Source organism: Wyeomyia smithii, chromosome 2 (assembly GCF_029784165.1).
Source record: "Wyeomyia smithii strain HCP4-BCI-WySm-NY-G18 chromosome 2, ASM2978416v1, whole genome shotgun sequence".
Classification (NCBI taxonomy): Eukaryota; Metazoa; Arthropoda; class Insecta; order Diptera; family Culicidae; genus Wyeomyia; species Wyeomyia smithii.
This window is the reverse complement of record NC_073695.1, coordinates 70,763,930-70,785,907: the sequence shown is the minus strand read 5'-3', so window position 1 is coordinate 70,785,907 and position 21,978 is coordinate 70,763,930. Positions and strand designations below refer to the sequence as shown.

At 38.9% G+C, this 21,978-nt stretch overlaps 2 protein-coding genes across 3 annotated transcripts; both read left to right on the top strand.

Annotated features, from left to right (window-relative positions):
• The first annotated feature begins 7,972 nt into the window (after positions 1 to 7,972).
• Positions 7,973 to 10,769, top strand: LOC129724974 (zinc finger protein 155). Its single transcript, XM_055680311.1, has 5 exons — positions 7,973 to 8,222; positions 8,281 to 9,493; positions 9,546 to 9,970; positions 10,030 to 10,137; positions 10,189 to 10,769. The coding sequence occupies exons 1-5, from the start codon at positions 8,205 to 8,207 to the stop codon at positions 10,555 to 10,557; spliced, it is 2,133 nt and encodes a 710-aa protein (XP_055536286.1). The 5' UTR covers positions 7,973 to 8,204; the 3' UTR covers positions 10,558 to 10,769.
• Positions 10,770 to 11,766: 997 nt separating this feature from the next.
• Positions 11,767 to 12,844, top strand: LOC129724973 (arylalkylamine N-acetyltransferase-like 2). 2 transcript variants are annotated; one of them, XM_055680310.1, is made up of 2 exons: positions 11,767 to 12,289; positions 12,349 to 12,481. In XM_055680310.1, exons 1-2 carry the CDS (start codon positions 11,815 to 11,817, stop codon positions 12,396 to 12,398), a joined length of 525 nt encoding a protein of 174 aa, XP_055536285.1. In that variant the 5' UTR covers positions 11,767 to 11,814; the 3' UTR covers positions 12,399 to 12,481. The 2 variants fall into 2 exon arrangements, with proteins under 2 accessions (XP_055536285.1, XP_055536284.1); XM_055680309.1 differs by having other exon boundaries at positions 11,767 to 12,844.
• Positions 12,845 to 21,978: the final 9,134 nt, after the last annotated feature.

Sequence of the window (21,978 nt, the reverse complement as noted above, 5' to 3'; positions counted from 1 at the left end):
CTTCTGGTACCTCGTATGCCCCTTGTGTCACGTTGGTCGAAACACTCTCTGTCCTCCTTGATGGCGATGCTGATAGGCATCATGCCGGACAAGACACATATTGCATCGTATGACACCGTACGATACGCACTCGCAACTCTCAGGCACATGAGCCTGTAGGTACTTTCCAGTTTACCACGGTAACTGTTAGTACCTAGCGCTCTGGACCACACTGGCCCACCATATCTAAGTATGGACGAAACCACGCTGGCAAGAAGTCTTCGCTTGCTGCCATAAACCGCTGAGCTATTGGACATCATACGAGATAGTGCTGCAATAGCCGATGAGGCCCTCTTACAGGCATAGTCGACGTGACTCCCGAAGGTGAGCTTGTCGTCCACCATAACCCCCAAGAGCTTCAGGGATCGCTTCGAGGTGATGGTGCAGTCTCCGACTCTGACCACCGCCTGTTGCTCCGATTTACGGTTGTTCACAACCGTGACCTCCTTGCGTATACAGTGCGCGGCCGTCAACTCGACCTCCTCGATAGACTCGCCGTAAACCTCCAGCGTTATGTCGTCTGCAAAGCCGACGATCACAACCCCTACAGGGAACTTGAGTTTTAACACTCCGTCATACATGACATTCCACAACACCGGGCCCAGGATAGAACCTTGCGGAACTCCTGCGGTAATTGGGACGCACTTCTGACCCTCCTCTGTGTCGTAAACAAGTACTCGATTCTGGAAATAATTTTCCAGAATCTTGTACAGCGACACCGGTACATGGATGCTCCTGAGCGCGAGCCATAGTATATAACACACGCCAAACGTACACATACTAAACACAACAATCCATGAACACTTCACAAAAAAACACATACACCTGTCATAAACCATAGCATACAAACTAATAAGAAAAATAATTAACTTGTTGCCTATAAAAGTATTCTGCTATGAATAAATTTACTTCGGATGAATGCATTTTTGCACACATATACGTTATACACACACACACGCTATATACACAAACTACTCACAAGCACACGCTCCTCAGACACACCCACGCTACTTACACAGACACACACACAGACACAGACACACACAAACACAGACACACACACACACACACACACACACACACACACACACACACACACACACACACACGCTACTCAGACACACACACATACACACGCTAACGCTACTCAGACACACACATACACACGCTAACGCTACTCAGCCACACTCATACACACGCTAACGCTACTCAGGCACTTCCAATGGTCCCTTCCAACGGCTTCCAATGGTCCCCAGTGTCGATCACGTCCAGTTTCGGGCTGTATTCCAACAACGATATCTGGATTAGATTACCACTGGTGGGGTCCAACTCAGATCGAAGGAAAGCCGAACTGTTCGCTTTGACGGTCGACCAGGGAATGAGCTCCTCTCAACACGAAATGTCCTTTTATAGTGTCACTCAGTGTGGGGAACTTGCGTGATTGGGGGAAGAACCAATTACGTGGAAGCATCTCTGCTTACTTTCTTCGTCGTTTACGTTGGGTGATGGATGCGATGCCGATTGGCCGGCATTGTTAGCCAATGACTGAATGCGTGAAATCATTTCGTCTATGTTTTTGAAGTCTGCGTTAGGGAAATATACCAATCGTATGAAAAATGTATGTGGATATTCGACCTTCAAACTTTCCCACAATTTTCACGGAGTAATAAGAAAATGGTAACTGAAATTATCATGTTATACAAATCTTGTATGTTTTGGCTTTTCAATGGTATATTAACTATTGAAATCGGAACAGTTGTTTGAGCGCTATTAGTATTTAAAATCTTCCATTCCGCCAACCAAAAACGTTACATGTTCAATCCAGTTTTCCCAGAATGTACCTTAGTATAGTGAAGAAAGACGTAGTCCCACGTCAAAATTTTACCTATATTTAAAATGACAATAACAACTTGAAAACCTACTCAAATTCAATAAAAATTGGAAAATCAACTTTCCGAGTGTAACTCTTGAAGTTTTTATTATTTATTTGAAAAAAATAAACATCGCGATTTTCAGTGATGCGTTTCACGAATTCTGACCCATTTACTAGACTGATTACAGGACACTGTTCAAGTTAGATCACCTGAACCAGGGCTCCTAATTCCTGCATTGAATCTTCATTCGCTTCGTGAACCGTTCGCTGTGGACTAATGTCAATGTAACACGAACGCATACTTCATCGGGCGCGTACATGTGTTCGGATGAACTGAAACGATCGATTCGTGTCTTTCCTTTTTCCTGCTGTTTCTCATTATTTGCCGATTGGATACGGTTCAAAATCACATCGATGCAACTCAGTAAATATTTGTATCGGTTCACCGTGGCATTGATAGATTCATCATGGCAAATAAAATCGGGACGAAGACAAAATAGCATTCGCATCGAATCGTTCACTGAAGCTTACCAGAATTTCTGAGCTTGTTCATACATTTGCTGGTGCTATGAGACAATAGGCCGTATGAGTTAGGCCGAAAATATACTGGCGCGTCTTGCACTGCGGAGACGGTTCGCCTTGCCGTGGGTTAGCTGTACATTAACCTGCGGCAGGGCTTTACTTAGGGCTGTACATTAGCCTACGGCGCTTGTATGTTCACGGCCTTAAAGCGTTGGCTTTATTCGCCGCTGCAAATACTACGAGACAAGCAGGACAAACTTTTTTGTTCATTCGGCCGGGATCAAAAAAGCTTTTATTTTTGTATCTATGTCGTGAGGATTCAATAAAACAGCGAGCATAGTTTCTTAAGAAAACAATTTATGTTGGAAATCATACAAAATTTAGTTGAATTTATTATGATTGACGACGGGGACCATATTGTTCATATTTTTCTCGGTTTTTGAAGATGCATGGCAGCGCCGTGTTAGTTGTAAATTAATTAATTGTAAATTAATACAACTAATCATTTGCTTAATTTGCGAGGTCTGTCTCATTTATCTAGAATTTTTAAGAATATTTCAATCCGAATAACCAAATTTTTGAAATATCCGAACAGTTAGTGTGCTTACTAATAATTCTTGTACTCGGTAAATATGGTTACGTAAATATTTAAAAATTATTTTTTAATCGATGTTTGCAATATACGGTAAATTTGTAGTCAAAATTATATGGAAAAATACAAAATTGTATCAAAATATGTTATTTGTTTCTCACGTTGATAGAATTTTGTAATATTTTAGTTGTGCTCTTCTGACCGGGAAGACAATTAATTTTACCACAGTTAAGAAAAAAAAAATATTACAATGTTCAATACTTCTATTGCTACATAGTAGCAATAGCATAGTAGACAGACAGATTTTCACAATGATTATGAATTGCATGATTACGAAATTGTGAATATGTCCGCCATTTTGTATGTTTCTTTTTTCGATTTTCTTAAAATTTTCTTAACTCTTAAGTTACGTTCAAATAAATACAAATGTGTTTCTTTGTGTCGCTTGAAAACATTTAAAAAAAAATCAAAAGAAGAAACCCTTTCTCAAAAGTAAAAATCTTTTCTATTTATTTAAACGGAACAATTTGATAACCTCTACCTGTATCTTCTTAGAGACTGTTTCCGCGTCCTGGCTTAACAAGAGCCAACTAGATGAGCTATGGATCAAAGCAAATGACTAAGGCCGTGAACATACTACTTATTCAATCAGAAGCAACCCGCCGGACATAGTCATATATATATATATATATATATATATATATATATATATATATATATATATATATATATATATATATATATATATATATATATATATATATATATATATATATATATATATATATATATATATATATATATATATTTATATATATATTTATTTATTTTTTTATTTATATATGCCGTGGGCTTGCATTTTTACGTAAGCGCCAAATTTTCGAATTTCATTTTTTTACATATTACTATAATATAAAAAAACCCTCAAGATTCTTGTTGCCGTTTCCAAAAATTTTGATAAATAACTGAGAAATATCAAAAATAAGAAGTGACGTTAGCGCCACTTTACATAGAAGTGACGTTGAGGTACGAATTCGATAGTGTATCATGCTTGTGGAGTGCATAATTTTATTTATATCCTTGCCGCTGGCTACCGACCAGTACGCATGGCAAACTAGACTATTCAGGCGTACCAACGTCACTTTTAGTGCAAAACTTTGAAATGGTTTTGCTGTTTTGCAAGAGAAGTGACGTTGGCATTAAAACTCAATGCGTTTACATAAATAAACGTGTTAAAGCAATGGGGTATGTTTTTCATCATATTTACTCAGATTCTATCAGATTAGTTTGCGTAATAAAGCGCTTCTGTTAATTTGCAAACGATTTAGATCTGTAGCGATTTGGCGCTTACGTCAAAATCCTAGCCCACGGCAGTATAAGCTTCTTCCTGGGCAATTTTCATTTTTCGTTTTGATTCGCACCGAAGCATCATTGCGATTGGTAATACCATTCACGGTGAATATTCATCGGCATTGATCTGAGTCACAAAGGCTTCTGAAACGATGTATTCCCATCAAGCATTGGGCGATACGACGGAGAGTATCGATACTTCAGTATCGATACCCGAAAAACCGAGAGTATCGAGATACCCAAAATATCGGTCAAAAAGTATCGATACCAGAAGTATCGATACAATAGCTGAGATCATATTTTGAATTTTTGATATTTACATTTACTGAAAACCAGTAATCGATTCAGTGATTCGCGAAAATACAGCAAAACTATTTGCTGAACAGAAAACAGTAAATGAATGTTTGCTGGAATCCAGCAAAAGAATTGATATGGCAAAAAATTTACGTCAAGCTGTCATTAGTAAAACGCGCCAAATCGCTGTGCAGCTGGTACGGGATCATCGCTTAGCCCCTGATAGCGAATATGGGACCATAGCTAAGTCCTTGTTGGGCTAGATGAGCTTAAAAGTTGAAATGATAATCATACATCTCTAGTTCAACAGTAATTTGCTTATGGTCCGATGGGCGGATGGAATCTGGTGCCTGACGGAAACATGGTTCCCTTGAACTAACTGGTTAACCAGCAAATTGATTTATGCTTTGCTGAATGAACAGCAAATTGTCATAGCTGACAACCAGCAAGTTGTATTTTGTTTTACTGAACATGCAGCAAACGACCTGCCACTTTTATGCAATTGAGCATTACTGAATAATTAGCAAATTTCATTTTGCTGAACAGATTGCTGAAAGCACAGCACACCAAAAATCAGCAACATTTTGGTGATTTGCAGCAATAAAAATTTGATGTGCCGACTTTTTGTTGTTTTTCTGGTAACTATCCGCATTCTCTAGAGCAGCGTGAATCAAATGACTTCACAAACAAATACATACAGGTTATGCAAAAATTCTGAGCTTTGGCAAACAAATGAATTAAACAACTTATATCTTCAAGATTTGTATTCACTGGCTCAATGGGCTGTGAAGCTCCCGTCTTATTTGTATAAATTATTGACACACTTCTATATTAATTGATGAGGAAGTTGATTACATAAAAAAGTTGATATGTCAGCGAAAATAAGATAGTGAAGTCTACCGCTGAATTTTTCTAGCTAATTAATATTGCTATTTTATTTTTCACTTGTACTCTAACTTGTGTCGACGGAAAGCATGAGCTAGTTTCCGCTTGCCAATATTCGATCTGAACAGTGTAACCAGAAAACTTATATTTGTTTTTGAAATACAGTCAAATTTCGCTCGTTGGGCTATGTTTAGTTGTGCTACGTTTAAGTTGGGCTCCCGCTCGTTGGGTTATAGCCCAACTAAATCGAAGCCAAACATCATTTCTGATAACGTTGAATTTCGTTTGAGGGGTTTGTGGATGCATTTTAACGCAGAAAGTAGAATTAATTCAAATAAAAACTAATGAAGCTGAGTATAAATGTAAACAAACAATATTTTAATCAATTGTCAGAGAAACAATATAAGTTTTGTGGCTCAATAATGCAACGTAGAGCTATGCCAATTTCTGAAAGTATTTGAGAACACGTTATTATTGAGCACTCCTTTTTGGCTTTAAATGTGTGGCTTAAGTAAAACAAATTTCGAATTTGGCCCTATGCTGCGCTTGGCTCAGATTTTGACAGTTCGTTTGGCTCACAACATTCTCTCTATCTATTTCTCCATCTAAGTTTTGCTAGTGCAAATAGACTTGTGCGATATTTATACTGACAGTGGCAGCTTTTCAGTGGTTCCAGCTCGTATCAGCTAGCTGGCATCTCTATCCGATTTGCTTTGCTTTATCGCAGCAAACATCGCAGCGGTTCTACGATGTGTGGGCTCCACTTACACTGACAGACAGCATAACATAGCGTATGAAAAGTGGCGGTGATCTCGTGTACACATTGAGATGTTAGCCCTTGTAACATGGCGCGATGTCAGCTAGCTGGTCCGTGTGCATAAAAGAATATCGATACAAATATCGCGGTTTTCAGTATCGATACGGTCTGGTATCGGACGCTTGTGTATCGATTCAAAAAATCGAAAAATCGCCTCGAAAGTATCGATATTTCCGATACCGATACAATATCGCCCATTGCTATTCCCATCCGATCGCTCAATATCGCTTCGAAGCCAATACGAATTAAGCACGAAGGTAATCATATTACGTTTTAATAACTATTCATCGCCCACAAGCCACTCATAACAGTTCAGTTCACTATAGGCGTTGTTTCCATTGCTGAGTGAATACACTGTTGCCACGTGTTGTTGTGCTTCGGCAATAATGAATGAATACGAATGCAACGAAGTGATATTCAGCAGCCCTGCCTGAAACAAATTAGAAATTAACAAGGTTTAATATTATTTAATTGAAATAATAATATTGTTTATTAAAACAAATTTGTTACATTATAAATAACATGTTTTTATTGCATGATTCTTGTGATGAATATCCTGAAATTATTTTTTGAATGAAATGATTCTAGCAAATCCTTGTAAATCATATAGAGCTGTCATGTCACTTTTGCCTGCCCAACATAATGTAGCAATCCACGCAACTTCGCAAATCGATCGTTTCCGATTTCGCTGAGTATTTTCACAGTATTTCCTTTTTGATAAAAAGGTAACTTTATGATATCAGTTCTTCATGTAGACTCGCGACTCTGTTTCAAAAGAGCCTGTCAGATAGATAAGAATTTCTATATCAGAAAAACGGCTTGTTTAATTGAAATGGTGTCTGCAGCAAAGTGGTAGGTAATTGAATCGCGGTTCTAGATAAATATATATACTGTCACAAGATACTAAATATCTAAAAAGGTCTATTTTCTAAAAATCAAATGCTCTTTTAGATAATATATAAAAACTAGCATAGCTAAACAGCCCAATTTTCATTACTTCTGAGAGAACTTATTCGCTGAAGATAACAATATTGGATTTTAAATCAAAATTTTGAGAACCTTATATACAAAAAATAACTACTAGTTCACAATTTTTGTCCGAAGAACTTTTTCAAATCAGATATCCGTTTTGTCGACCAGATGTAATTCAATATAGGTTTTTCGTCGGAATCCCCTATTTTTATATGTTTTCAAGTGCTTTGTATTCGAACGATCAGATTTTTTTTATTAGATGTATACTAAAATATCTGGATAAAAGGAAATTTGCGAGAATTTGAATAACAATGAATTATAATTTATGATTTGTGGGTAAAACATATTTGAAAGATAATGTTATGCCACCTTCAGTTTGAAGATTTGGCAATATTATTTTTGTTAATTTGTAGGTAAGTAATAAGGGACGTTTATTGTGGTGCTTCTCATAATGATTCGTAAAAAGCCTGATAGGTAATCACTAAATATTATCGCGCAGTTGTAAGTGTGTGAGCAGGTTTTATTTACCTCAACAAATACGTGATATACGTTCAGTGTATCTTACCTGCCGGAGGGACTCCGACAAATAAAATAGCTGGTGCTTACCAGCCTGTTCTTTCATGAATAGATATGTCAGCCTATCGGCTGGCAAGTTTACTGTGTCTGTAATCCTTTTTTACACCGCTCACCAGAATCCGTAGTTCTTAGCAAGAACCATCAGTGTAACTATGTAATATTGTTTAATTGTGCTTTGTAAATTGTTCTGAATTGGTAGAAGTTGTGAGAAATGCGATGAACCCGAAAACAAAGTGATCGTTATTTTGTCCCACCGCGAGAAGTGGCCAAATTTCTGATGCTCAATGGAATCCGGAGTAGCTGTACGTATACGTAAAAGATAGATAAAACATGATTTACTAATTCTTCATATTTGAGAAGGCTTTTGATCCGAATGACTTAATTAGTTATTCTCCAGAGGAGTCGGAGGATGAGGGCAAACCTCCACCTGATTCTACCACAACTCTAACCGAGTCGCAGCAGGCGGCCACCGCTTCATCCCTACCAGGTGCGACAGCAGCAAAAGTAAGCTCTGCCGATCTGGCGGCTATTTCCGGTGAAGAAATTCAACTGACATTACCGGCATTTACACCTCGCTCTTCTGGTCCAGTGTCCGTTCATTTGCGTAGCCCTCTTCAAGGAGCGTGCTTCAAATGTAAATTCTGTCCCACTTACACCCATACAGCCGAAGATTTTATCAAGCACTTCATTATGCACTTTGGTCGAAATAGAATATCTTATAAGCAAATGTCCCGTGAGGAAGTGCAAGCGCTTCCAAACGCGAATGAAAAGTTTGTTTGTGGAGTTTGTGGCAAGTGTTTCGAAGTTCGAAATGACGTGCGAGATCATATGATTCAAGATCATGGTTTTGTGGAGGCAAAAACAAAGGAGGTTGCAGAAGTTTCCAAACCTAATCCCTCATCAAGTAATGTTGTTAAGAGAAAGTTAGAAGATGATTTCGTAGATTCTCAGAAGCTTACGATCAGTGATAGCTCTTGCTCTTCGGATAATGGTACTGTTAAGGTGACGCCATCAGTGGGGCAAGTTTGTGTTGTTCAGTCGATTACTCCTAAGACATCAATACCGGTAGCAGGTGCACCGGTCACTACAATTTCCTCAACGTCTTCAGCAGTCTGTGATAGTGACACCCCAAAATCCTCTAACATTCAACAACCACAACTTGGAAAAAGTCAACAGGCAACGGTTTCGATAGTTTCCAAGGCTGATGATTTTTCGGAAGATGCTGAGCTGAATGAGTTCCTCGGGCCAATGACACTGAAAACGCTCAAGCTTAAATTGCTGGCTGGGCTCAAGTTGAAGTGCCCGCAGAAAGGTTGTGTCTATAAGTTCGAAACTCGGGCGAAGCGGGATATTCACATCAAGTGTCATAATATAGAACCTGGGTTGATTGGTCCAGGTGGGCCAATCCCAGCGCCAGTAGGAAAGGAGGAAAAAAAGGACAATTTTAAATGTTATCAATGTGGAATAGAGTTTCCAAGGTGGCGTGAATGCTCTCAGCATCTATGGAAACAGCACCAAGTGGATGCTAACATGCTCAAGTGTCCGATTTGTGACATGCGATTCGATTTCGCAGGTATGCATACGATCTATGTTATTTTCCTATTTAATATCAAATTTTATTGCAGTGAAAGTGTACCGCCATCTCCAAACACATCGTCCGGTCAAAGCGTTCGGGTGTTCGTCGTGTAGTAAATCGTTCGCCACCAAGGCTCAATTGCTCGTTCATGAAAACATTCACAAAAAGCAACAGTTGCAGCGTCAAAAACAAAAACCAGCAGCTTCGGCAGGAGGGGACGCAAATTCTGCTTTGGCTGGAGAAAATGCAGAGCAAGACGTTGATGCCGAAGACGAAGATGATGAAGCAAATAATGTCGAAGGGAAAACAGCGGACAAATTACCGTGGTACGCCGAAAGAAAGTGCGATATCTGTGGGCACATGTTCAGTACCTCAAAAGTATTATCGAAACACATCAAAACTGTTCATCACAAAATTAAGCCGTTCATCTGTAGTGTTTGTGGTTATAAATCTGCTCGGAAGGTTACTTTAACGGTAGAATCGCTGTTGATTATTGGTTCAGAATTATTAATTTTGAAATATTTGATTCGTAGATACACATGCGCCAGCATTCAGGACAGAAACCTTTAGAATGTAAAGAATGTCCATTCCGAACAGCAGATCCCAGTGCTCTCAAATATCACGAGAAACGCCACACTAAGGTGAATATTATATCTCAATATAGATTCACATCATTACATATTTGTTTTCAGGATAAATGGTATGAATGTAAGTTTTGTGGTCTGCTTACCATACAGGCTAGTGCACTCAAAACTCACATACGACTCAACCATCCTAAGGAGTATGAATCAATCAAATGCGATCTGTGCAATTTTAGCTCGGTTAATGCGGAACTGTTAGCTCGTCACAAGAGCGATCACAAGGCCGGTTTGATTAGGAGTGAAGACTCGCACGATTCGGTTTCTTCCAAGCGTTCGAAAAATGCTCCGGAAAGTTCGTCAGACTGTTTTCTCCCAATCGAGAGCACGGATTCGGTAGTTCACGACGCTGGGGGCTTCACGATACCGGCTGTGATTAACGCACCCGTTGCGCACTCTGAGGAAACACAGTTTCCCACATGAGCGTTAAAATCTGTATCGCTTTTGGCTTTTTATGCTAGCAATAACCATTCGAATAGCGGACATTTTGTATGAGAACGTAGTTCACTTCAAAAGTGAATCAGGACTTTCGGTTTTATTTATTGATTAGTGCTTAGATCAAAACCAATTTACTGTAGGTTATACGAAACAGTGGTAATCCCATAAATACACAAGTATCGTGTCTAAAAAGCTTACTATATTTGATTGATTTGTTCATCCTGGTTTTGACGAAATCCATGTTACATTTTTTGCCTGTTTTTTATTGCATGCCACCTGGTGGATGGCAACAGCCTTTCATAGTATCAAAGCAAGTCTATTTCGTATGCAGTCATTTGTTTTTTTTTTTTTTAGTTTAATGTTTGTTGAGTCATTTATAGGATTATGGGTTTCAGTTTTATTTCTTGTTTTGACTTGAAATGAACTTTCCCCGGTTTCGCGGCTCTATAAGTTCAAAATTATCAACTCGGCATCAGCAAATAGTGCACAAAAGAAGATTTTGTCTCACCTGTGATATTCAAGTGAGGAGCTTTGATTTCACACTGTTTTTTGTTTGAAAAACAGGTGGAATAAATTACGGTTTTCTTATTGAACATAATGATGTACCTTCAAGGGCTATAAATGAAGACAAGATTCATGAAAATATATCTCAAACAATTTGCAGATTGTAGATGATCACGTCAAAAGAGCTATTAGACAAATCCAGAATTATATTGATATCATAATTCACAACAAGAAAACAAATGAAATGTTTGTACGGGTATCAGAAACAAATAAAATTCTCGCCATGATTTAACATCAAGCTCTCAGCACTACTCCTAGATCTCAACGTTTTTTTCCGGCTTTATCGCCATAATCAGCTATCAAAATCTGAATCAAGCTAAAACCACAAACCATAAAAAACCAGCATCTTGTGTAAAAACATCACTGACCGTGTTGCTCACGCAATTAAAATTCCAACATTTCTATTTGAAATGCAAATGCACTCAAAAGTAAGGTATCTTTCGTGCAAAAAAAGCTACCCCAGATGTTTCTGCACGAGTATTGCTTTTGAACGGAACTTTGCATTGCAGCTTAGAATTCACAATTTACTTACAAGCTTGGTGATTTCCCCACCACCAACCAACAATCACGCTGTTGAATCATTCATGAGATCAACAAATGCAGCGTATGCGTTTAGTCAGTTGCAATTCTCACTCGCTAGTTACATGCATCTATCGATCGGTTCACGTGAAAAGTAAAATGGAAGCAGTACCGGGAATAATCTTTCGAACGGCAATCTTAGCTGATCGGGAAAACTGTCGGAATGCGTTGGAAAGATATTTCTATCCCGAGGAACCGGTTACGCAAAGCTACTACGGTGGAAGTGAAGTAACAGAAGACGATATGGAATTCTCGCTTTCGATTATCGATGCTGGCTTTGTAGTACTAGCAGAGGAAGAAACCAGCGGGAAAATCCTTGGTCTCTCAGCTGGGGGAATTATTGAGCCGAATGAGGCACAAATACTAAATGATCAGGCCTCGAAAACAGAAACACAAAAGTTTTCCGATATTTTGCGCTTCCTGGCATATATGGCTAGTGAATCCATGGTCTGTGAACGATTCAAGGTAACCAAAGCTTACCACATTCATTGTTTAGCAGTAGATCCAGAGGCACGAGGAAGATCACTTGGAAAACGTCTAATGGAGAAACAATTTGAACTGGCTGCAAAAAACGGTATCAAGTTAATCAGTTCCGACGCAACCGGAATATACTCAGCAAGACTCTTTCAGCAGCTGGGGATGGAGTGTGTTTGTACGGTGCCCTATGCCGTCTATCGCAATAGTGCAGGGCAGCAGATCTTTCTGAGCTGTAAACCACATTTGGAGGCGAAAACGTTTGTTAAATGTTTGAAGTGATATCGGTTGCAATAAACTTATTCACTCGGTGCTGTTAACGCGTTACTTGTTATTATTTTGTTCTACATATTGCAATACTTTGTTTTGTTGCGCTTGGAACTTCTTTGTTCTATTAAACTTGGAGGTTAGAGTTATATCACTATTTTCCACCGTTTTACATAGCGTTATCAATAATATCAGGCTACATATGTATATTAGAATTTTCTTATATGTCTGTGTTCGATATTATCTGTTCGAGCCAGATCCTTTAAAGTGACAAATTCTAGCAGCCCAAGCTTCCTAATGGAAATTCTTATCTAATCTCCGGTAGAACAATGTGCAATAATTGAGTTAGAAAAGACCAAATCGTTTTTTGTACCTACACCGTGTTCAATTATTTCGAATACAATTTAAAAATTTCATAATATAAAAATATCGCACATTCATTTTCTCAGTATATTTTATTAAATGTACTTTTCATAGTTTTTAGATTTTCTGGATAACCGGTTTAAACTGTTCCAAGTTGGAGATCTTGTAATTGATAAGCTTCGACATCTTGTAAAAGCAGACAAAAAAGACTTTTTATCCAGAAAATCCGTCAAATTGAGCCTACACCAGCCTTGAATCAAGTTCACAGTTTGCGCTGGAGCACCATCTTGCTAAAACGCATAGTGGTCATCTCCGAAGTGTTTTCGAAGACTCGGCAACAGTTTTCTCTAAAAACTTCGTTTTAGAAAAAACATAGCACTGACTTCGACGCCCTTGTCAATGGAAACCAGTAGAAGCTTATCTCGCCATCACTATAGCTGCACTTTGGAATCGAAGGACACTGCCCATAATCGATCATTATGTGTATTTTTTGGTTGGTCCAGGATAAATAGTTTCTCATCTAAAAAATTAGAAGGATTGTATTAAAAGCCATGTCGTAGAACATAAGGTGATTTGTTACATTACTTGTATTACAAGAATTGAAATACTACCGAATTTCAATTTGCACATATAGGGCATCGAACGTCTCCGTCAGTGGTTTTCTTCGGCAGTTTTTCTGCAGCAATCTTATGTAAAAGGGGGCCGAAGAAAACCACTGACGAAGACGTTCGACACCCTAAATACGATATCACTGAATAAGAATGGAATAAACACTATAGATACAGCGCAAAGAACTATCAACAGTCAGAGTGCATACAGATTAAAATAAAATTTTATTTTTAATTCTAGCGCAAAAGAGGAAATATTATATAGTCAATTTATTCGTTTGGTTGTCCTAAAAAGAACAGTTTTTACTCAATTCAAAAACGGATATGTTACTGATCACATCTTTGTGCTATCCCCGACAGTGAAAATAGCGCAATCTTCGGATAACACAGTTGAAAGCCAATTTATCATAGTTTGCTGACTGAAAGTCAAAAACATCTTCAAATTCATATTCATCAAGTCTTTCATTCACATGCACAAATAAAGAAAACTCTGTTGATGTATGATAAACTTCGTTTTTTCCATAATGGTTGTATTGAATTCGTCACACAAAAGTCTTCACTGATATTCGACATCTAGATAACATTTGCGTCCATTTTTCACATGACTTTCTGAACTACGATGAAAATGAAAATGAAAAAACATTGCAGAACTTTTTTCACGTGCGTTATTTGGAGGGAAATAGGCAGAGACAAACACATGTGTCTCTCCTGCTAGTTCTGATTTCACCCAAACATGTTTAAGCCCTTTCAGCTGAATGGTGTCGATAAGCATTGGATTAGAGTCTACTGATACAGCAATTTAAACACCACCACCGGATTTCATTTCAGATAATCGATAGTTACGGTCATTTTTATAGACATTATATCGGACACCGAAGACTTCTTCGCTGCGAACACCCAGCGGAGCGGATGCATAGCAGATTTTTCTAATCAATTGTTGCAAACGCAAAGAAAATCTATTTAGAACTAAAAAAATTTAAAACTGGATATATTTTCCAGTTTTTTCGTTTTCAGATTTTTATTTTACATCCATATGTAGCCGAACTTCCTGAGAGACGTAGCTCTACGTCAAAAATAAACTAGTGTCTAGTGTGCCGCGAAAGCACATTTTCGCTCATTTTTTTTTTTAAAGGTGGCGTGGAAATCTGCAAACAGACACCTGAGAAGAGAACTCAGGGTGTGGGGATGAGACTAGGGGAGAGATGCTGGGGTTGTTACACTCGCCCAGGCACCTACTGAGCCCTGTCCCGACCCACTTAAACCCCTCCAGTCTCCAGCCCTGGTCTTCCCGGAACGACGGTTAAGTATTACGTCGGGGAGTGGCTTTTGTGCGTGATGCACCCTCTTTACTCTTATAACCTCCTAGCTAACTACCTGGAGACTGGTAATTAGCTACCACTGGCGTGTTGGTGGTTGACCCGCCACACACGTTGCAGCTCCAGAACAATCTGAGAGGTGGCCGCACAGACCGCGTTCCAGATGTCCGGGTCGTCGCACATCCTCCGGACTAGATTGTCCGGAGTAGTGCTAGGCCCGCTCACAGCCATCATGTTGCTTCTCGCTCTTACGAAACGGGGGCATACGAAGAAGACATGCTCAGCAGTCTCCTCCTCCTCCACGCACTCGGGACACATGGGGGACACCGCGTGTCCGAACCTGTGCAGATATTGCCTGAAACAACCATGGCCTGACAGGATTTGTGTCAGGTGGAAGTTCACTTCACCATGTCGTCTCCCGACCCAGCCGGATATCTCCGGTATGAGTCGGTGCGTCCATCTGCCCTTTGTGGAGTTGGACCATTCCCGCTGCCAGCGGAGCATCGAGAATAACCTTCTGGTACCTCGTATGCCCCTTGTGTCACGTTGGTCGAAACACTCTCTGTCCTCCTTGATGGCGATGCTGATAGGCATCATGCCGGACAAGACACAGATTGCATCGTATGACACCGTACGATACGCACTCGCAACTCTCAGGCACATGAGCCTGTAGGTGCTTTCCAGTTTACCACGGTAACTGTTAGTACCTAGCGCTCTGGACCACACTGGCCCACCATACCTAAGTATGGTCATTTTCGCTCATCGATTCTTATTTCTGACAGGGCTCAGATACGCCTTGAAATTTACGCTTCGTGTAGGCCAATAATTCCCAACAGGGGTCCGCGGCCGGCGAGGGGGCCGCGAGGCTCATCCAGGGGGGGGGGGGGGGCGCAATGCTCTTGGCAAATTTGACAAGTAGCTAAAATTTCTTTCTAGATACCTCTGTGAAAGCCGGGTTTTTAATTCTTCTGCGTGTTAGGACCCAAGTAACACACAAAACATGTTAGAAAATAATTCTCAATAACAGTAGTCATATAAGAGTACTATAAGCGCATTCGAAAACTTGTGTTGTAATTTTCTTGCTCTGGAGATATTATTTTACATCATGAGTGTATTTCATAGATTAATAATCGTAAACTGCCTTTGCTTGTCTTTAAGTTGTGTTCATGATGTTATGAAAACAACTTAAAATAGAACATTTGTGAGAAGTTGTTCTTCATCAGTAATTCAACCACACTTCGAAAACAAGCTCGTTTTTCTGGTTTTGGAGATGTTTTTCAATAACATGAGTTCACCAAACAAAAACTATGACATAAATGGCACTTGTCTTCAAGATGTTTTCCAGATGTTTTCGCTATTATAACAACTGTGTAGAAATGTCCAGCCGAGGCAGCCGCGCCAGATCAATATTACACGCCCAATAATAATTTACGTACCTGTAAAGTGCTTTTCCTTTGGTTGGTCTTAGTATTCAGCAGCCAATGACTTGATCATATTGTTATTAAAATTATTTAAACGATTTTATTCAAACTCTTTGAGTTGGATTGAATGCGCCATGAAAATGTAAACAAAACGTTTGCAGTGCAACCAATGTCACGCCAAATTTTGTTACCGTATATCTAACAATGTTTTCTAGTTTTTTTTTTTAAATATAATGTCTAGATAACGTTAAAACTATACGAAAACAATTTTAATACTTAAGCGACAGAAACAATTCATTTTGAAAGGTTGAACATTGTTTTTATCATCAATTTATAATTAATTAAAAGTGCCGCTGATCAACCCAAGAAAAAAGAAACGACATTGCGATTTACTAGGCAAGTAAGAAAGAGATGCCAGATAGTTGTTTACGAGCTAAGCTCATGCGGTGTTGGGCTAAATTGAGACCCTTCGCAATTAAATGAATCAGCAATATATATATATATATATATATATATATATATATATATATATATATATTTATATATATATATATATATATATATATATATATATATATATATATATATATATATATATATATATATATATATATATATATATATATATATATATATATATATATATATATATATATATATATATATATATATATAGAGTGGCGATACTGTCAAAATTGGAATGAGAATTATCTGTCAGTGGCATTCCAAATGAGCGAACAACCTAATATAATAAACTCATGTGGGGAAAAGAGAAAAGATGTCCAGTGTTACCAGTGTTACTTTTGATGACACGGCGCCACTCTAGTTATATTTAAAGGCTCTCTACGTCATCCATAACCACACACACATCGGTATCGTTAACCCAGGGGTCTGAGGTTTAATGAGTATCCCGTATCCAAAATCTTAATGCAATATGGCGTCATTTGTCCAGTAAACAACTTGAAAACCATGATTTTTCTCGACCATATTTCAGTTCTAACATGAAGATATATTACTGTGTGAATGGTGTTACCAAAATTATCACAATAATGATTGTCATTACTGGTAAATCTTGTCGTGTTTTGCTGTGTCAGTGGTACCGCACCGCAACGTCTGTGGTACCACAATGTCAGTGGTACCGCTATAAAATTTTGTAACGCGACTTTTATATCGGATTTGACGTTTATAGCATAGCCCTGCGTTAACCACTTTCGGTACAGCTTCCTTGCGCGGGATTTGGCTGCCGTGTTTTTTGCCTTCTGGACTTTTAATACCACCCCTTTGGCATCACGCCATGTTTCAAGGGCTAACATCTCAACACATGTAAAAACGAGATAGCATATCACCGCTTCTTTTTATACATTTTTATCTTACTGCTGACAGCGGGCACAAATTAATTTGAGCCCAGGACATGAGTTCATTGTCATTCACTATTACTCGGTATAGGGATGCCAAAGGCTCGTTTAATACACCTAAGAGAAGAGTGGCCAAGATGATATTGTGAGTTTCACTGAAACTTATTCGCCGCGCTATAAACCGAAACTCTGAAACCAAATCCCCTCCTTGGTTGCCGAATCAATTCTATTTTCCTCGGGACACTGTAAGCAACAGCCAAAATTAAATCTACCTGTCTTGGCAACCCTTTCAAAATCAAAACAAACTTCGATTCTGGCAGCACACTGAAGGCGGCGTCAGGGGTGCCATTTTTACAGATTACTCTAATATAGATTGATATCATAACCCGATCAACCACTCTTTATGCACCTTTATAAAATGACAACAACTGAAATCAATCGATATAGGTTCGAAACTAATTGATAGCGATCGTTCTCGTTTCATAAAGAAACTTAAAGTGTGGTTGGTCGGTAATGCCTAAAACAGAAACCACGAAGTGAGTATATGATCCAATAGATTTTCCTCTGGTGATTAGTAATCCTTTTTAGTCTCCACTGTCACCAGCAGTGATTTCTTCAAGGATTTTTCCGATTCTTTAACAATGAAGGTTGATGCAAATAAAAACAGCATACATCTGGCAACTCAGCGCGGCCTTTGATTCAAGCGCGGTGTTTGGATTAGACCGCGTTCAGTTTTGGGCAAATCTCTTAATACCTCGGTTTGCTCCAGGTTTTTTGCTCCAAACGTGATTGGCTGATTTTGACAGCACGCATGTGTGACAATATTCAAAAGGGGTTCAGCTTGTCGTGTTGCTAAACACCTGGTGTTCGACCCAATCATTGAGTAAGTAAAAGTGAAATATTGTGGACACAATTTTGTTTTCGTTGCGACAAAAATAAGCAAAAAAGAATTTGAATGAAGTGCCAAAAGTTTGGTCGTAAAATTTTATCGATTTCCCAAGGATGCAGAACCCTTATCGACAGTGGCTAAAAATATGCGAAACATCTGAAAAAGATATTCGAAATTTTAATATCTCACGCAATAGTCGAAAATGCAGTGAAGGTATTTCTTTTCATTATTATTTTGTTTATTTAGTTGTTCGTGGTAACGTGAAATCAAGCTATTCTTGGAAATATGCAATTTTCCCCTTGATTTTGCAACAGGATTTACGTGTTTTGCCAAATATTTTCATTCTGCTCTCTATAAAAAGTCCGGAGAAGTCAGAAAAACAAAAAAAAAAGTTTGGCAGTGGTAGTCAAAATAAGGCAGTGGTAGTATGATGATATAAATATGTTTTGTTTTATATGTTGTTTGAAATCTAATTTTCATTGTTGTGTTTTTGTTAAATAAAAATATCAAATAAAAAAATTTTTCTGGTTGCACTGGATTTTACGTAAGGCAGACGAAAATAATGTTCAACCGGGGATATGTTTCATAGCAAAGAAGAAGAGAAAGAAGCCACTTGGCCACTCTTCTCTTGGTAATACATGAAGCCCAGCTCGTTTCCTGGTTCGCTGAACGAACCAAACGGGACACTTAGCCTTCAGTGGATTTTCATTCACTTCCAGCCCGCCGCTTGGTCGTTTGGGACGCCTTATACGATTTTACCACCCGAGACATAGTTGTATGGGTAAAGTTACACACGGAGGGTGAACCAAAGAGTTGCCACTGATAAAACCCAAACTATCGAAAAATATATGGACATGTGAGTATTTGTTAATTGGACTAACCTATTTCCGGCGGAGAGAAATTAGATTCTGGTGCTTATTACGGGAGTCACTTGACGGTGAAATATATTTCACTCTCACGCTCACTTCACTTTTTTAGACCTATTCCCGATTCCACCTCAAGTGAAGTGACAAAAATCACCTCCGTGGAGTTAGATTGACAGTAAAGTGGAATTGAGAATAGGACAAGTGAAATGAGATTGTTTCTCAACTCAAAAATCACTCCCAGAAAGTCGTTTTTTCCGTTTTTTTAGATAACACCAGATCTTGACGTGTTCTGCATTTCTAAAACATTCGGTACAAAAAAAAAATGTTTTTTCGGTATCGAAAATTTACTGAACTAGTTTGCATTTTTTTCATCGGGCGAAAAAATGAAAATTTGACCGCTTTAAGGCACGGATCAAATTCTAATTCGCTTCGTTACTGAAGAATAAATCCAATGTTTTCCATTAGATCACAAATCAATAAACTTTAAGACTTATGGCAGCTTCGTGGAATCATTTCATCGTTTAAAATGGTCGTGAAATAATTCCACGCGAATCGTCGCTTTTTCCGTTCTCACTTCACTGATATGACACTCATAATAACCCAGATTCCACGGCAGATGTCGCTATGCGGCGTTTTCCTCACTTACGTGAGTCCCGTAATAGGATTTTGTTCACTTCACTCTGATTTCACCGTGAAGTGACTCCCGTAATAAGCACCTCTACCTCGAAAAATGACCTTAAACTTTTATTACTCATTACTGGGTTGCGTGTTGTAGATCGATCTGTTGTCTAACCTTATTGAATAGTTTCATCGTTCAAAATATCAAGTATAATTAGCTGTAATCCAAACTATGGCCATATGGCATTACCCGCCGGGAATGGGTTAAATGTAATGTGAAGTGAGGTGAGGTGAATGAGTGTTAGAAATAGTATGTGGGTGATGGAAGAAGTTGGTCCCCGTGGCTCTGTGGTTAGCGATGTCGGTGTGCTAGCTCTCCCACACGGTTGTGATATCGGGTTCGATTCCCGATCGAGTCGAGGATCTTTTCGAGCTGGAAATTTTCTCGACTCAGCACGGTGTATCGTTGTACTTATCCTACACATGCAAAATGTGCCGAAAACAATATCGATAACGAATTCTCTCAACTCATAATCCAGTTGATCGAGGCCGCTATTAGCCCCCAGGCTAAGCGTGCGATATTGTTTGTTGTGATGGAAGAAGTGGGTGAAAGAGAACAAGTAAGAGAGAGAGAGAGAGGGAAATAAGAATTGAAGGAAAAAAGAAAAAAATGAAAAGGATATATGGAAACATGATTTAAAAGGCAAGGGAGACATCAAGAGGAATATAGACTGTTCCGAAAATTATAAATACATCTTCTTTCTTGAATAAAACCAAAAATACAGGATTTTTCGGGTCATTTTATTCTGAAATATAGATAATCAGTGTTTTCTTTCCAGTTTCAATTCAAGTTTGGATTATTTTTCGTAGGATACGCGAGTTCTCTAACTTTTACACTACTCATAAGCTTTTGCACAGTGTGTTCTCCGACTATTTTTACCACTTTAAGCCAATCTTTTTTAAATTTTTCAACATTGTCCGCTGGTTTGACATTTTTCCTCAGCTTTGCCTTGGTCAAAGCCCAAAAAGTTTCAATAGAGCGAATTTCAGGGCAGTTTGGGGGATTAATCCCCTTGGGGCACATGTGACATTATTTGTTTTATACCACCCTAATCCTTAGAGTAATGGCAGGAAGCAAGATCGGGCCAAAAGATTGGAGGATTGTTATGCTGCTTAACCATGGGTAACAACCTTTTCTGCAAACACACTCTCACGTAAATTTTACCATTCATTGTGTCATTCGTAATGAATGGACGAAATATTTTCCCACATTCACAAATGGCCTGCCAAACCATTACCCTCTTGCCGAATTTTTCGGTGTAAATGGCTTTCACTGGTCCAGGGACATCCTTTCCCTTCGGTGATGTATAAAATTGCGGTCCTGGCAGAGTCTTATAGTCCAGTTTTATGTAGGTTTCGTCATCCATGATAACACACCCCATTTTTTTGGTCAGAAGTTTGTCATAAAGCTTCCGAGCACTCGGTTTCACAGATTCAGCTTGTTTAGGATTTCGTTTTGGCTGCTTCTGCTTCCGACGGGTCTGCAGACCCATTCTTCCCTTGGCACGCATAACGCTACTCGCCGAGGTTCCAAGCTTTCTCGCCACATCTCGTACTGATACTGAACGATGCCGCTTGTAGTATTCCTTAACCTTTTTGTCCATTGTGGGATCAACATGCCCGGGTTTTCTACCACGTCTTGGGGCATCAGTAAATGTGCACTCTTCACAATACTTCCGCAATGCGGTTTGAACTGCTCCGACACTAATACCTTCTTCTCTGGCTAATTTTCTTATAGAGAGACCACTCACGGTGCCCCATTTGTGCACAATTCGCTTTCTTTGCTCGGGAGAAAGGCCACGCATTTTCAAAATTTCGCACTAAATGTTAGAAAAAATTACAGCATCTGTTTCTTTTGGATGTAAACAACAGGACGCAGCCAACGTTTGGTTGAATACTGCACGTTATTTGAAATGACGGATGATCGTAAGTGTATTTATAATTATCGGAACGGTCTATCCAGCTTTCCACGAGCGGTAATGGCGGACAGTGCACGCAGCCCATTTTGACGTTTTCTGTAGGTCAG